The 17250-nt window shown below is 40.6% G+C and overlaps 1 protein-coding gene across 3 annotated transcripts in view; it reads right to left on the reverse strand.

The window, feature by feature from the left end:
* Window positions 1-15733, reverse strand: part of TBC1D12 (TBC1 domain family member 12) — a 100678-nt gene extending 84945 nt beyond the window's left edge. For 2 of the 3 annotated variants that reach the window (XM_030334597.1, XM_030334596.1), the window contains exon 1: window positions 14713-15733. In XM_030334597.1, coding sequence (XP_030190457.1) covers window positions 14713-15644 — 932 coding nt within the window. In that variant the 5' untranslated portion in view covers window positions 15645-15733. The remainder of the gene's footprint in view (window positions 1-14712) is intronic. The other variant, XM_030334598.1, reaches the window with a different exon arrangement.
* Window positions 15734-17250: the final 1517 nt, after the last annotated feature.

Raw genomic sequence — 17250 nt, forward strand, 5'->3', positions numbered from 1 at the left:
CAGACCCTGGAGCCTGCTTCAGACTCTGTGTCTCCCTCTCTCTCTCTGCCCCTCCCCCTCCCTCTCAAAAATAAATAACCATTAAAAAAATTTTTTTAATGGACAAAAGATTTGATAAACATTTCTCCAAAGAAGATACACAAATGTTCAACAAGCACATGAAAATATGCTCAACATCATTAGCCATTGGGGAAATGCAAAACCACCATAAGATACTTTTCCATACTCACTAGGATGGCTATAACTAGAAAAAGAAAAAAAAAAAAAAGGAAAATGATAGGCGTTGGGAGAGGAGGTGATTAAGTGGAATCCTTGTACACAGCTGGTGGGAATGTAAAATGGTGCAGCTGCTGTTGAAAACAACTGGCGGTTCCTCAATACATTAAACATTTAGAATATGACCCAACAATTCCACTCCTAGATATAACACCCAAAATAATTTGAGAGGTATTAAAAACAAACAAAAACAAAAAACTTGTGCACAAATGTTCACACTATTCATAAAAACCAAAAGGTGAAAACAACCCAAATGTCTGTCAATGCATAAGTGGATAAACAAAATGTGATATATCCACATAGTGGAATACTATTCAGCCATCAAAACTATGTACTGATACACACTACAACATGGATGGGCCCTGAAAACATTATGCTAAGTGAAAGAAGACACAAAAGGCCATATATGATTTCATTTATACAAAATATTCATAATACACAAACCCACTAAGGACATAGATTAGTGGTTGCCAGGGACTTGGGGGGAGAAGGGAGTGGAGTGACTGCTAATGGACATGGAATTTCCTTTCTGAGTAATGAAATGTTTTGGAACTAAACAGTTGTGATGCCTGCACAACAGCATGAATACATCAAATGTTACCGATGGTAAATTTTATATGTATTTCACTATAATAAAATTTTAACAGGTTTCTAAAACTAAACTTCCAGTTATCAGTTCTTAAAACATGGTCACCAGTTTAATTAACAGACTAAACCCACATCTTTCAGTATTAATAAGTATGCCAAACCAAAAACTGTATCTAAACCACACAACTTTGTAAAGTAAGAACTATTTCAAGGAGATTCACTTTTATTTTTTTTCTGGCTGTGTCTGGAATTAAAAATATTAAACAGAAAACTAAATTTCACTGTTTAAAGCTTTTTAAAGAAAATACAAAACTGTTTATATTGAAAGCTATTTACTCTACATGACCTGGTTTTAAGTTTTAGCAAATCTAAAATGCAGGCTAATAACAGACAAATGTGTGACAGTAAACAAATATTATTTGGTATGGTTTCTTAAGAATGAATAAAGAATGAATAATGAATAAAATGATAAAAGATGAGTGTGTTTGCTATCAATAAAAGATCAAAAATATAAAAGAGTGATACATCTAGTTCTACTGAAATTGAGAATAATTTGTTTTGCTAGTCAGAAAAGCTAAAGAAGGGGTGCCTGGGTGGCTCAGTTGGCTGGGCAACCGACTTCGGCTCAGGTCATGATCTCTCGGTTTGTGAGTTCGAGCCCCGTGTCGGGCTCTGTGCTGACAGCTCAGAGCCTGGAGCCGGCTTCAGATTCTGTGTCTTCCCTCTCTCCACCCCTCCCCTGCTCACACTCTATGTCTCTGTCTCTCAATAATAAATAAACGTTTAAAAAAAAAAAAAAAGAAAAGCTAAAGAAAATGATTTACCTCTCAAGTGGAAAAAATATAAAGGATATTTCAAAACTTGCAACATCATAAAGGCAACATTTATCAGAGTTTCACATTTCTTTTACATTGTAACACTGTCAGTTATAGCTGGTGTAGTATAGATTTTTTCATAATCTATATAAAAGTTAGTCCTTTGAAATATGGACTGTTTTGCAAACCCAGTGGTAAGTAACAAGAGTTTTAGGCTCCACCAAAATTAAACTGATATAGCCAGATCTACCCAAGATAACCAAATTTAAGGGTTGGTAGACCCCAAGTCTCTCTGACTTTACTTAATCCTTGAAAAGAATATGAAAGTGAAATCATTTATGCCTGTTTGTACAAACCTCAACTATTCACATATTATGTCTAACTATCTGCTTGGGGATAACTCTATTATACTAGGATATTAGTTAGAGTACTTCTTCCAGTACAGTTAATGTACAACTGAATTTGCTTGGTTGGCTTCCTAATGTATTTTAGCTTTGACTCCCCTCCAACATTCAGTTCTTCAGTCCTATCCTATATTGCCCAACTGGTTTCTCTCCTACAGAAACATCTCCCCGAAGATAGGCACCAAAATACTTTGAGAAATGATACCTATTAAAGTAACAAGTAGAGAGCCTCCCAGAGTGACCACTTCAAAGGTTCCAGACGTTTAACTGTATTACATTTTTATACCTTTTAAACAGTATTTAATCCAATAAATCCTTGTGTTCCTATACATACAAGGCTCCATGTTTCCATGCAGAGACAAAAAAAAAAAAAAAAAAAAGAGCAAGAAAGACATGTTCCCTTTCTCCAGGGAATCTGTATCTTACTAGAAGAGATACATACACATACAAGTAATTACGAAGTCTGGTTACTTCGTCTACCTCATTCAATCCTCAAAAATGGCCAAAAGGCATACTGCCAGCATCCACTTTTATGAAGCAATGTACAGAACGTGTGTGCACACTGGATGTAGTCTTCATTTTACAACTTTACACTCTCAGGGTTTTCCCTGCAGTTGTTTCCTTTCTGATCCATGACAGCAAAACCACAAGCCTAAGAGCTATTATGGGGTCTTTTCCCCCTCATCAAATTCCTTATAAAACATGATAGACATAATTTTTCACATGACTCTCCATTTTCATGTCATCCCACTTCCCTCAAAACAAAAATCAGATTCAAAGTTTTCCCCCCTTAAAGCTTCACAAAAAGGCTACTGGTGTGTAAGATATGTCATTCAATTTGTTAGTGATTCCTTCTGACAAGGATTGACTGTTATTTACATCAACTACCACAAGTGTATATCCAAGCCCTGGTTTCACAAGTCCCAAATCATCTGCCACTCTGCTGCAAGAGTCAGTGTTCTAAAATGCAATTCTGAGGGGCCCCTGGGTGGCTCAGTCAGTTAAGCTTCTGACTCTTGATTGTGGGTCAGGTCATGATCTCACAGTCTGTGAGTTCGAGCCCCACATCAGGCTCTCTGCTGTCAGCAAGAGAGCCCATTCGGACCATCAGTCCTTCTCTCTCTCTCTGCCCCACCCCAGTTCAGGCTCAAGTGTGCTCTCTCGCCCTCTCTCTCACTCACTCAAAAATAAACATTTAAAAAATAAAATAAAATGGAGGTGCCTGGGTGGCTCAGTCAGTTAAATGTCCGACTCTTGGTTTCAGCTCAGGTCATGATCTCATGGTTTGTGAGTTCAAGCCCCACCTCGGGCTCTGCGCTGACAACGGGGAGCTTGCTCAGGATTCTCTTTCCCTCTCTCTCTGCCCCCAACCCTGCCCCACTTGCACTGTCTCTCAAAAATAAATCAAGTTAAAAAATTTTTAATAAAATAGAATGCAATTCTGAGCATGCTGTCCTTATTTTAAAAGTCCATCAAAGGTCCTGTGCACTGCTACCCTTCATGGAATAAGTTCAAATTGTTAACTTCTGTCATAAACTTCCTCATAATGTAGCTTCAACCTTTTTGCCTCAGTTTTTGACACTCTACCTTACCTGCACTAAGGGTGGTCACACTGAGTATCTGCAGTCCCAAAAGTGCTGTGCTATTTCATGTATAAATTCCACACATCATGTTGTGTGCCTGTACAGTCTTCAGTTGGCCTCATTCCAATCTCGGCCATTCCCAAGCATTCTTGTTTCATCTACCTACCCCTAAGCTTCCTAACTTCCTACCCCAAAGTTAATCACTCCTTCAGTGCTGCTGATTCATCCTGTACCTTCTTTTATAACACTAATCAAGTACTGTGTAACTACTGATTTATGTGACTCCCCCACCTTAAGTTTAATATTGCTTAATTTCCTTAGTGCCTCATATACATAATAGGGCTGAAAACCATTTGTTGAATAAATAAATGGTAAGAAAACTGCAAACTAACTCGTAAGAACTATGTATGCTTAGGCCAGAGGGTCCAAAAACAAAAAAGAGGTTCAGAAATAATCTTTAAATTTCTGAAGGGTGATTATGTAAAACAAAACAAAACAACAAAACAAAAACAAAAAAACAAACAAAAAAACCTGACTTATTCTTTGTGGCTCTAAAGGGCAAATCAGGACCAGAAACATTACAAAGAGATACACTGTGATTCCACATAAAGAACCTTCTAACAATTAATACCACCCTCAATAGGCTGCCTTGAGGAAACTGACCTTGTTAGTAAAAGAAATCAAGCAGAGGCTAAACAACATCCATCAGGTGCCTTAAACTCTCTAAGAATAAAGAGACAAACACACTTAGCTCTAAGGTGGTGGTTACTGTTGGTTTGTTTTGTTGACCTTTTGCTCAGGTCAACCTAGAAGTACTTCTTGAACTGATGGTACCCATCACAGAACCTATCTTCCAGCAATATAGTAACCTTCTAGTGACCAAAGTAAGTGTCTCTTCTAAGTTTTTTTATTTACTTATTTTTGAGAGAGAGACAGCATGAGCAGGAGAGGGGCAGTGAGAGAGGGAGAGAGAAAGAATCCCAAGCACACTCCATGCTATCAGCACACAGCCCAATGAGGGGCTCAAAGTCACGAAACCGTGAGATCATGACCTGAGCCGAAGTTAGAGCCGTAACCTACTGAGCCATCCAGGCACCTCTCTCTCTCTCTTTTTTTTTTTTTTAAACTTTTTATGGAGAGAAAAAGAGCGTGCGAGTGGGGGAGAGTGGCAGAGGGATAGAAAAAGGGAGAGGGAGAGAGAGAGAGAGAGAGAGAGAGAGAGAGAAAGAGAATCTCAAGCAGGCTCCAGGATCCATGCAGAGTCTGATGTGGGGCTCGATCCCACAACTCTGGGATCATGACCTGAGCCTAAACCAAGAGTCGGACACTCAACTGACTGAGTCACCCAGGTGCCCCAAATTGTACTAATATCTGAATCTATCATATTAATACCTAAACTTTTAGAGCCTTAATTAAAACTTTATATATATCAGTTGTCATTAAAAGATATTTCTGCTGCACAATATGACCTATTATGAGGCCATGAGAGGATGGAACACTAGGGAAGTTAAGAGGGAGGTACAGCAGATATCTTTAAGAAGTTGCCAGAAACTTCTACAAAGGCATTGAGGTAAGCAGAGTAGAAAAATAAACATAAGCATAATCTGTAGTAATACTCTTAAGCCTAGAGGCCAAAGTGCAGAGCTAACTTCCAACCGACGACATGTATGTTCCTCGACAATTTTTCTCTGTACATACATCTTCAAACTCATTCTCTTAACAGTTTCTTCTGTCTCTAACTTACACCTTCACAACTTCCAATCTTCTTTATCTTTTTTCTTACCACCTTAACTGGAATAGTATGGAAACAAAGTATTTATCCTCAGTTTTATTTCATAACCCGTCCTGTTTTTCAAAAGCAAATAATATGAGCATTTTCTGAAGGAAATGGACCCTCCCCCCTCAAACCTCTAGAGAAGAATGGGGCCCTGCTGACATCATGATTTTAGTCCATTGAGGCTGATGTTGGACTTCTAACCTACAGAACTCGCAGAAAATAAATTTCTATTTTTTAAGCCAAAAAATGAGCATTTTCTGTTTTTCTTACAAAAAACAATTAAACTTACAGTTTGTGAATACCTTTCTCTTGGGGGAACAAAAGTATTTCCCCTCCTTGACTAGATGATAACTACAAACATTCTTGATGAAAACCAGATTTGGAAATTGTAAACAATGCCCCATGTATGATGGGTAGGTATACATTACAGTATTTTGGAAAATATGAGAAAATAGCACATAATTTGATTTCAAAACTATCATGTTGAGTTCCAAACTTAAGATGTTTTAATCTCTGTGGGGTTAGAAACAGACAGATGGAAATATTTTTTAGCCAAGAAATGTATCCCAAAATAAAATTCAAATTAAAAAGAAATCAAAAAGCCAAATTCAAAGGTAAATTAAACACATTATCAAGCTCACTCTCAAACAAGCTCTAACTAGGAGCACAACCTGTAGTTTGGTTTCCTAAGGTAAACTTCTCTTAATTGCAGGAAAGAGCCTGCTGAAAACCCAGACAGTCACATGGGTTTCCATCTCTTTCTTCTTTTGGCCACAGAAATAAGAAGTCCAAGAAAGGCTGAAACAGCAAATTCTAGAGGGAAATAAGCCATGTGCAATCTGCAGTAGTTTTTCTTAAAGGCATGGAAAAGAGTTACAACTAGCAGCAGCAGGAGGAAAATTAACACCTTTTTTTTTTGATGAGCTATAAATAAAGAGAGATAAAGTTATGACTCCATGTTGAAAAGATCTGAGTAAGGTTTTCAAAGTTAAAGCTTTTCACAGAACAGGCAAGCAAGGCTTTCCACATAGTATAAAATAAAAGTAAAGGACCCTTCCCACTAAAGGGGGGAATAAAAAAAGGAAGCTAAGATTTAATCAGGCAGAGATAACTTCTCAATCTAGTGAAGGTCAGCAAAATACTTCTCTACTGTATCTGTACTTACACTCTCCAATTACAGAGGACCTACATATGATCCAAGTTTAAAACAATAAGGTAATGTGAGCTATAAATGCATGTTGCACCTTCTTTCAATTATTATCTGAGGAGACCTGCCTATCAACAATTATTTCAGTAATAATGTCTGGGAACCACCTGCATCAGAATCCTTCTGGGGAGTCCTAGTTAAATATTTGGATTCCTGCTGGGCCCCACAAAAGATCTAGTGAATCAAAGGATTGTGGGGGGGGGGGGGAACTTAAGGAATCCGCTTTTTTTTTTTTTTTTTCAACGTTTTTATTTATTTTTGGGACAGAGAGAGACAGAGCATGAATGGGGGAGGGGCAGAGAGAGAGGGAGACACAGAATCGGAAACAGGCTCCAGGCTCTGAGCCATCAGCCCAGAGCCTGACGCGGGGCTCGAACTCACGGACCGCGAGATCGTGACCTGGTTGAAGTCGGACGCTTAACCGACTGCGCCACCCAGGCGCCCCAGGAATCCGAATTCTTAACAACCTCCTCCCTCCAGGTAATTTTAAAATACACGAAAGTTTAAGAATTACTGTAGTAGGGTCCAAGCAACTATCACTCAAAACTACCTGGGGACAACTGAGCGTAGCTAAAAGGAGTTCCCAGGAAGAAATATGCAGCCTCAAAAAGGACTGACTTTCCCTTCTCAGTACACAGAGAGATGAGTAACAGATGTGTCACCTCAAAAATCTCCAAATGTTTCCACTCTTCCCAAAGCTTTCCCACCACAACATACTAAGCATGAAATGTATGAGTGAGCCAAGCTAAACATTTCATGAATTTAACTTAAAAACTGGCTTTGCCTGTCTATAAGTTCCTTAAAACAATAAAAGATACAAATATTTTAATCTTTCTCAACATTCCTTCCTTTCAGTTCCTTCTCAGATTTGCTTTTTAGTCAAAGCTTCAAGCCTTCTGAAAATTTTAGATTATTACATTACAGTCCATTTTAACACCAATCCAATACCAAATACAAATTATGTTTAAAAATCTACTACACAAATTGTGTAATGTTTCTTCAGGTAGTACACAAAAAAATCCATTCATTTCTTTCTTCCTTCCTTCCTCCCTCCCTCCCTCCCTCCCTCCCTCCCTCCTTCCTTCCTTCCTTCCTTCCTTCCTTCCTTCCTTCCTTCCTTCCTTCCTTCTACCAATGGATTTCAGTGATGAAGCTGGGGAAGGGACTGTGGCTGTCTTGATGAAGTTTAAGTAACAACATCTGAACCTTCCCCCTATACCACACAACAAGTACAAGGCACTTAGAACATTATCTCATGGACAATCTCATGAGGTAGGTATCACCATTATCTTTACTTTATGGATGACTTGGCGAAGGTCCAGAGGGGTCAAGTAACTTGTTCAGAATTATACAGCTAGGTAAGCTAATTCAAACCAAGGCGATCTAATTCCAGAACCAGCATTTTTTATCACTACACTATCCTGTAGTTTGTATATGCCATCTGCCAAAAAGCAAGTCCTCTGAATCTGACAAGGTAGGGGTTGTGGATTCTGGAGAATCCAATTTTTTTAAATGTGTTTTCAGGTAATTTTGAAGTATAACAAAAGTTAGGAATTATTCATTAAGCTATTAGTTTGCCCAAGTAGAACACTGGCAACCTTTGAGACATAACTCATGGTCAGGAAGTTAAGGTCTCAAATTCCAATATGCTGATTAACTAGAATTTACTTCATTACCCTATTCTCTCTCCTACTCCAAAGAAATTATAAGGAAAAAAATCTAGAATTATTTTGCCCAAGGTCACACAATTATTTAATGGCAAAAGCTACCCAGGACAAAAACCAAGTTTCTTATCTCTCAAATAGTATTTTCACTACACCAAAAGCTATGTTTTTGTTCATAAACTTCTCATGATTCACAGAAATTGGCACGTTAGCTTCAAATCCTAGGAATCAGATCTTTGGTCTAGTTCTGATTCTTTTATTAATTCACTGTGGGCAAATAACTGTAAAATAAAATTGTAAAATAAAAAATTCCTTAAAAGGTCACAGGAATATTTACAGAATTAGAAAAGAAAATACACAAAAAAATAATTTTGGACAAATATGAAATTATGTAGAATTAAAATATGATTTCATATTTTTCTAGAGGCACATAGGTAGGTACTGGTTGTTAAATCTTGTAAATACTGCCCCAAATAGTTTGATGTTTTATTTATTTTTAAGACAGAGAGACAGAGCATGAGTGGGAAGGGGCAGAGAGAGAGGGAGACAAAGAATCTGAAGCAGGCTCCAGGTTCTGAGCTGTCAGCACAGAGCCCGATGTGGGGCTTGAACTCATGAGCTGTAAGATCATGACCTGAGCAGAAGTTGGACGCTTAACCAACTGAGCCACCCAGGTGCCCCATGCCCCAAATAGTTTGAACTGAAAGCTTAAAAAATCAATGCTCTAGGACCCCCCTGAAAGAACAACTCACTACCATGCCTAACTCATTTCCAATATTAAATTAATACCACCCTACTAGGTGATATCTAGCAAATAAAAGATTTCTCTGATAACAGCACTGTTGATTTTATGTAGGATATTAAGTGATGAATGAAGTGATCCCTGAAGTCCCTTTGAATTTAAACGTTTATTATACAGTAAAACACAACTATGCACCAAATAAAAATCTTTTAGTCAGTATCTCTATGCTGAATGACATGTAAGTTTAATTAATAGTAATACACAAATGTTGGTTTCTTAGTTGTGAAAAATGTACCACAATGTGATGTTAACAAAAGGGGAACTGGGTGAGGAGTATACCAGAACTCCCTGTGCTATCTTTGCAACTTTTCTGTAAATCTAACACTAGTCTAAAATAAAAAGTATTTTAAAAATAAAGTAAATCTCTATGCCCATTTTTAATAGTTCATAAAATTTCTACCAAAGAGTAATAATCTGCTTTGTTATTGGGATATTGTGTTAAAAATGTTGATTTAATCTCACATTTCAAAATAATATTTGAGTACTTAAAATTACCTTAGTCTCATAAAAATTGTAGTTTCCCACTATTTTATACCTGATTTATATTCAGATTACCACATTTTCAAGCATCCACCTTAAAACCATGAATTTCTAAGGTAAAATCCTTGAAAACCAGAGCTGGATTTCCAATGATTTAGTGCTTTGTGTTTAGAGAGGGGGAGGGGAGTTGACGGAGTTGAGGGGCTGGGTATCAGACACAGGAAACAAATAAAAACACTCCTGAGCCATTAGCTCCTAAGTCTAATATAATTGGTTGCTTCATGACACTCTAAAATCTTAAAAGACTCTTATTTTTATTCTAGAGCAATTAATTACATATTCTTTTCAGCTTTCCTAAAAATTTCAAACATTTTACTTATATTAACATATAAGCAATGTCCAAAGGAGTTTCATTACAGACACAGAAGTGATTATTTTCATGTTTACTTTTATAATCTCTGTGTAGTAACAAAAATGTAATATTTAGATCCAGATATTCCTTCATTCTCCTTACACAGAATTACACCACACCTATATTAAAGAAATGCTGGACCTCCTGGGTAGCTCAGTCAGTTAAGAGTCCCGACCCTTGATTTTGGTTCTGGTCATGATCTCAGTTGTGAGATTGAGCCCATTAACCAGCTCAGCACTGGGTGTGGAGCCTGCTTGGGATTCTCTTTCCCTCTCTCTTTCTGCCCTTCTCCTGCTCCTGGCTTGCAGGCACTCTTTCTTTCTCAAAATAAGTAAACAAACATTAGAAAAGAAAAAGGAAAAGAAAAGAAAAGCTTGATTTAGGGAGCTATAAAAATCTTTTAAAACTTATCAGAAGTTTGGTATTTTGCCTCTTTGTTAAAATGTTGAATTAGTTTTTTTGAGAAATAGGTTTTGAAACTGTAGATTTTATTTTATTAAAAAAATTTTTTTTTAACGTTTATTTTCGAGACAGAGAGAGACAGAGCACGAATGGGGGACGGTCAGAGAGAGAGGGAGACACAGAACCTGAAACAGGCTCCAGGCTCTGAGCAGTCAGCACAGAGCCCGACGCGGGGCTCGAACTCACGGGACTGCAAGATGATGACCTGAGCCGAAGTCGGACGCTTAACCGACTGAGCCACCCAGGCGCCCCACTGTAGTTTTTATTTTAGTCGGCTGGGAGGAATACACACCGTGCAACAAATAAGAGAGTCCTACCTGACAGAAATCTATGATGGCTTGTGAATTATGTTAATTAGGTGAATTATGATTTTGCCAAAGAGTGTAAATTCTAGGTGAAAATGAATGTGGTACATCTTGTTGTTTCTGAGAACGTTAAGTAAAGAAAAATTGTAATTGTAGGAATTTAAAATTCTCAATATCATATTTAACAAAAATATATATTCTGAATAATTTTCATATCGTGGAGAATGGAGTTTGTAAAGATACAAAAAGAAATCACTAAAAAAGCCTTTCGTATTCACTATTCAGCCTAAGTGTGATCGCTTCTCGGCCTTTTGGCTAAGATCAAGCGCAGCCTAAGTGTAATAAAAAGAGTTTTGTGAAAAGTTTTTTGCCACAACATTTAGTAAGTTTCAGAAGTCAATAATTCTAGAAAAAGCTACATGGATCTGCAGGTTTCATAATCTATAAAGTCAACTTTCTTTTTAAAAAGAAGGGAAGAGTCTTCAATACTTCTCAATATTAGCTATGCCCTTTAAGGCCACCAAATTCTCACAATTCACATGAAGACTTTGTAAAAAAAAAAAAAAAAAAAATATATATATATATATATATATATATATATATATCTCAGCACTACCTGGAGACACAGATACCTGTGTGTTTCTAAATAACCATAACTGTGCCAATCTGAAGAAAACGCAAGAGAATTAAATGGCTTAAAAAATACATCTATAAAGGGTTGTATCTACCTGAAAAATAAACCATTCTAGCTTGAAAAAAAAAAAAAGACATGAATTTGCCTGAAGGACCCATAAAATAAATTTGTTTTTAAAAGAGTAATGAAGAGATCCTCGAAGAATGAAGGCTAACCTGGAAATGAGATTTTTTGAAGTTTTCATCTCCTTCTCACTGCTAAGTTGGTGATAGTAGAGATAGTGGTAGTCACCTAACATTTTAAAACATTTACGGACAGGAAAAGGCCAAGGATCTGAGGGAATATTACTTGTGGGGCTCCCATAGTCAAGTCACAATTCACAGAGAGATGCCCATGTGAAGCTGAGGCAAGTTCCCAACAGGGACTGAAATACAACTCACCTCACCTGGAAGGGAAGGGAGGGGAGAAAAAGCAGGAGATGAGGATAGAGCAGTCTCACCTTGGACCAAATTCCTTTAGCTCCTACATAATTTCTACTCTACTCAATGAAGCTTCTGTCAATTTAGAAAACTTTAAGATAACTCTGTAGTAATGGATATGCTGCTGTAAAATACTCCCCTCTTTACTTAAAGCAAACGTGAAACTATTCCTTAAAAGTATTTATGACAGATTTTTGCCAAGAAAAGAGAGGAAGTGGAAAGAAGGAAAAGATGGAGGACAATCAGGTGAGAGAGGAAAAAAAAAGCCACAGGTGAATACAAATTATAATCAAATGTAAACCTGGTCTGAAAATCAGGAATCTTGGCTTCTAATTCCATCTCTGCCATGAGCTAACGAAACCACCTTATGTAGATAGTGCGCTTCCTCATCAAAAAAATGAAGTTGCAGTAGGGGTTGCCCCCAAGAACAAGAGTACATCCAAGAACAAGATATCTCCAAAGGGAGCCCTTATCTAGAGCTTCCGAGTTAAGAATGACAATTATACACACGAAGGGGGTAAAAAAAAAAACCTCTTAGGTTGTCAGGGCAAGGGAAATTTCTGATCATTCTGCCCAGGAATAGAAGATCTCTTCAAAATTACCTGGAGAATAATAGACAAAGAGTCCATAAAAGTTTCCAATTCAACACAACTTGAGCAAAGTTCTTCATACCACTGCTAGATATTGTAGATTCAGAAAGTATCATAGTCTCTGCCTTTAGGGTGTTCAGAATTCAGTTAAGGTTTTGGTTAAATGTGACTGTGCCCTTTTCCAAGAATGTTATACAAAGAAGTAATGACATCTAGAATCTTGACATTCAGATTTCAATTAAGAAAACCGAGACTTAGGGGCGCCTGGGTGGCTCAGTCTGTTAAGCATCCGACTCTTGACTTCGGCTGGGGTCAAGATCTTACCGTTTTTGAGTTGGAGCTCCTCGTCTGGCTGTGCAGTGATGGCACAAAGCCTGCCTGGGATTCTCTCTCCTTCTCTCTCTGCCCCTCCTCAGCTCACTCTCAAAATAGATAGATAGATAGATAGATAGATAGATAGATAGATAGATAGATAGAAAGCAAGCCTGGGGCTTAAAGAAATTAACTTCATGGTACCTGTTTTGACTCAAATTCAGTGCTCTGATGCACGAGTAATGTGGCTACGTGAATGTCAATTAGCTTTATTAACTGAAGTACTATTAGTGAAGTCCTATGAACTGATTAAAGAAAAATTTTAATTATATCAAAATTCCTGCCTACTGTTAATATGAAAAAGCCTATTATAATAAATTTGCTCTATTATTCATAAATTGCGATGTATATATACATATTTGTCTTCAAACTTAATCCCTAGTAGCCTGCCCTCCACCACCACGTAAGGGACCAGTGTCCAAATTATCTCTATTCCCAGTGGTGGCACAAAGCAGGCACTCTGGGTATACTGGTTCAATTAGTGATCTCCAAAGCCCCTTCCAAGTCTAAAATTGCCTGGCATCAAAACATGACCACTAAACCACCCAAAGGCCACACAAGTTCACAAATGCATAAACTTAGTTCACCTTGAGAGCTTTTAGAATACTGCCACTATAAGCTTTAAGTATGTTTTTGCAACTATACCCACAAACATAGATCTCACTACTATATATTTTATCCTATGAGTAACACAAATTACGATTTCCCAATCTTGATTTAAAAACTATAAATTATTTGTGAATTTATATAAGCAGGAAAAATAAGGGATAATAAAGTAGAAAAAATATTACAATGAGAAGATTGTGCCTGTGTCTACAAATATGCACACTAATTGTATAATCCTCTAAAACTTGAGCTGTATAATTTGTTTCTTTCACTCCTATCAAGATCCCTGAAAAGGAAACAAAAACACAGGAGAACTCTGGAAGAGTTTACAAGTTGGGAATGCTTTCCTATTTGCCTAGAGATTAAGGGGGGGAAAAAGCATATCAAGATCTGACTCCAGGAAAATTGCTATTTCGTTAATGAGCAATAGGATGAGTAATTTCTTACTATTTATCCCTATCAAAGCCCTATTCTGAAATCTGCAATGTCCAGCACCATATCTCAATTTCAAGAATAGCAGGTCAAAACACAAATACAGTAGCATCAAAAACTAAAAGGTTGCTGAAAAAAAGCGTAGGCCTATCTGGCAGTAGAGAAGAGGGATTTTCTAGATAAAGCGCCATAGCCATTTGGCTTTTTAAGGGCTGGAATCAAATTCTAAATTCCAAACTGACTGCATTTTAATAAAGGCCATTAAAACGAATAAACACTATGAAACATAACCACTTCTAATTTCAGGAATCCCCAAGCTAGTTGAATGGGTTTAGACTCCACGCAACTAGACATCTCTGCAGAATTACTTCCCTTTCTCTTTCACAACCACACCCGCACACACAGACCGCCGCGCTCACCCCCACTCCCCAACCCTACTTCTCGTAGTACAGTAAAAATGCACCGAGAACAGAACAGGTTGTCTGCTTATCCGGAGGAAGCAAAACTGCAGCTATGGCTTTAGCACGCTGGCAAGGCCTGAATACACGGAAACCAGGTGTCAACAACAGGTATAGCCTCCAGCCCACAGGGAGAGAGATTCGCTCCCCACAAAGTTGGCAACTTCTCCTACACACAACACAATGCAGACCCAGTTCCTCTTTGCCGGTGACAAATCAAAGCTAAGTCCTGACGCCAGCAAGAGCCCGCGCGGAGACGGCCCCCAAGCCGCTCTCGGCCAGTTCCTGGCCTCGACCTCCGCCCTGGCCCCGGTCCCCGTCGCGACCCCTAACCCTCCCCGAGCCCCGGCGCAGCCTGCGCTGTACCTGGCGAAGAAGTCGGCGAAACCGCCGCTCCGTCGAGCCCGGGCCGAGGTCCCCGCGGCGCCCTGCTCCGCGGCGGGCGCGGGCACCGGCGGCCCGGCTGGGGGCAGGTGGTCGCGGCTCACCTCGAACGTGTTCCGAGAGTTCACGTGAACGTCCGAGACGCCGGGGCGCGGCTCCGCGCCCGAGCTAGTCCTCTCGGCGGAGGCGGCGGCCAACGAGCCCTCCTGTGGACCCTCAGCGCCGGCTCCCGGCCGCTCCAAGTCCTCGCTACTGCTGCTGTCGCTGGCCGGGCTGCCTCCCGAGCCGCTGCTCGCACCCTGGGACTTGTCGGCGTCCGCTGCCGCCAGGCAGCAGCTCCGCAGCGGGTGCTCGAGTGGCGCGGCCCAGTCGGACGGACTGCCCTCACCGTCCGCGCCCTCGTCGCCAGGCCCCTCCGGGGGAAGGCGGCGGTGGCGCGGGTCCCGGCCGCCCGCGCGGGCCAGCTCTCGAGGCTCCTCCAGGTCGCGACAGTCCTGGCCCGGCAGAAAGCCCGAATCCCCGTTGGTCATGCCTCTGTGCCGCGGCGCACGGGCATCCGCCGCCGCCGCGCCTCGGTGCTTGGAGCCTGAGTCCCGCGGGCAGGCGTCCGAGCGCGGGGCTGCCGGGGGCGGCGGCGCGCGGGGTTGGCCAGCGGGAAGTGGACAGTAGCACAGCCCCGGCTCCAGCTGTCCCCCGGCCGCCGCGAGGTAGCGCCGAAGGAGCTGCTGAGGCGGCGTCTCCTTCTCCTCTTCCTCCTCCTCCTCCACCGGCAGCTCCACAGCGCCGACGCCTCCGCCGAAGCCGCCCGTGGCCCGGATCATCTTCCTGTCCTGGCCCACGGGCTCCGGCGCCGGCAGCGGGAGCAACTTGGGGTTTCTTCCCGAACAGGCTCCTGCATCCTCCGGACCCACCATCTAGGGCTGGGTGAGCGCCGCCTGAGGAGACGACGGAAGAGTCCCCGGCGCAAACTCGGCCCGGGAATAGCCCTGGGGGCTGGGGCCGCGGCGGCCGCCGCCGCAACGTTCCCAGACCCACCCCTCCCACCCCGGGCTTCTGGCAGTTGCGGGAGAGCGGGCACGCGCCAGAGCTCGCGCACGCACTAACGCCGGCCCGGTCAAACCCCCGAACTGGATATTCTGCGAACCATAGAGACAGTAGCTAGAGAGGCCCACTCCCTGACACTCTGGCGGCCAATCTGGGATCCGCCATCTGGATGGTGGAGGCTGGTTGGCTCTCTCCGAGCGTGACAATTCTTACAGAGGCACGGGTTTGACTCGCTTAACAAAAATTCACTTGACGTACTTAATTTATGGGAGTAGAATACAGGATATTAGATGTAAGCCCTCCCAGCTCCACTTGTTCAGTCGACTTTACGCTTTTTCATGCATCTTCTCTATCGCCGTTGCTATAATTTAGGGCTTCAGCGCTTCACCCTACCTTCTCCCCTCTCCACTTCATCTTCCATAATATTAAGTTACCTTTCTTATCTAGCACCATGTTACATCATATGGCTTTTCTTAAAGACTTCCAGTATCACTCAAGGAGAGAGGAAATGGAGTCGGGCACAGAGTGGCTATTGAAATAATTCCAGCACCCTGTGATAATGGATTAAAATGGAGTGATAGCCACTGAGTGGAAATGATGGCGTTTAGAAGTCACAAGACATGATAACTGATCAGCTATAAGGAGGGACTGAAGAGGGAGGAACCAGCAATTACTACAAAACTCTTGAGACTGAAACTAATGTGGTTTGAAAACATGGGGATTTGGATTGGGGGGAAAAAAACTTGATTAATAGGGGAAATATATCTGGTAAAGTAAAAGGCCGGGAATATCCAGGATAGAATTCTAAAACTTGGGTTAAGGGCTTGGGTTTGGAGACACGGGTTGAAGAGTCATCTGTATATTGCAACAAGGTGAGTCATTAGTGACATGGCCTAGGAAGAAAGAATGAAGATGGAGGTGGGGCAGAGGCTCAAAGGTGTCATTATTTCAAGATGGGCAACACAGTTGTTTTGCAAAGGATTAAAGAGGAACTAGCTGTAGATAAAATGAAGGGGAAAATGTTGACAACTCATTCTAGAAGTATGTCAATGAACAGAGAGGACAGAAATAGGAGAATGGGGTAGTAATGACAGGAAGCAGCATTGTCAAGCCTTTATATTTTTCTTTATATGAGAGAGAGTATAACCTATATATGAGTAGTAGTAAAATACGTAAATAAAATGGACACCCTTGTACCCAGCAACCAGTTTAAGAAACATCAGGTGTCTTTTATAATGAGTATATTTGAAGGCCTTAAGGAAGGACTAAGTGGCAAAGGCATAGTTAGTAATGTATTTATTGTCAAGATCTTTCAGAAGAACTTACTTCTAGGACACAGTTGGAAAAATTAATACAGAAAGAGAAAATATTTGTAAATCATATATCTGATAAAAATCTAGTGTCCAGAATATATAAAGAACTACAACTCAATGAGACAACCCAATTTAAAAGAGGGTAAAAGGGGGCACCTTGGTG

The sequence above is a fragment of the Lynx canadensis genome, chromosome D2, assembly GCF_007474595.2.
Source record: "Lynx canadensis isolate LIC74 chromosome D2, mLynCan4.pri.v2, whole genome shotgun sequence".
Classification (NCBI taxonomy): Eukaryota; Metazoa; Chordata; class Mammalia; order Carnivora; family Felidae; genus Lynx; species Lynx canadensis.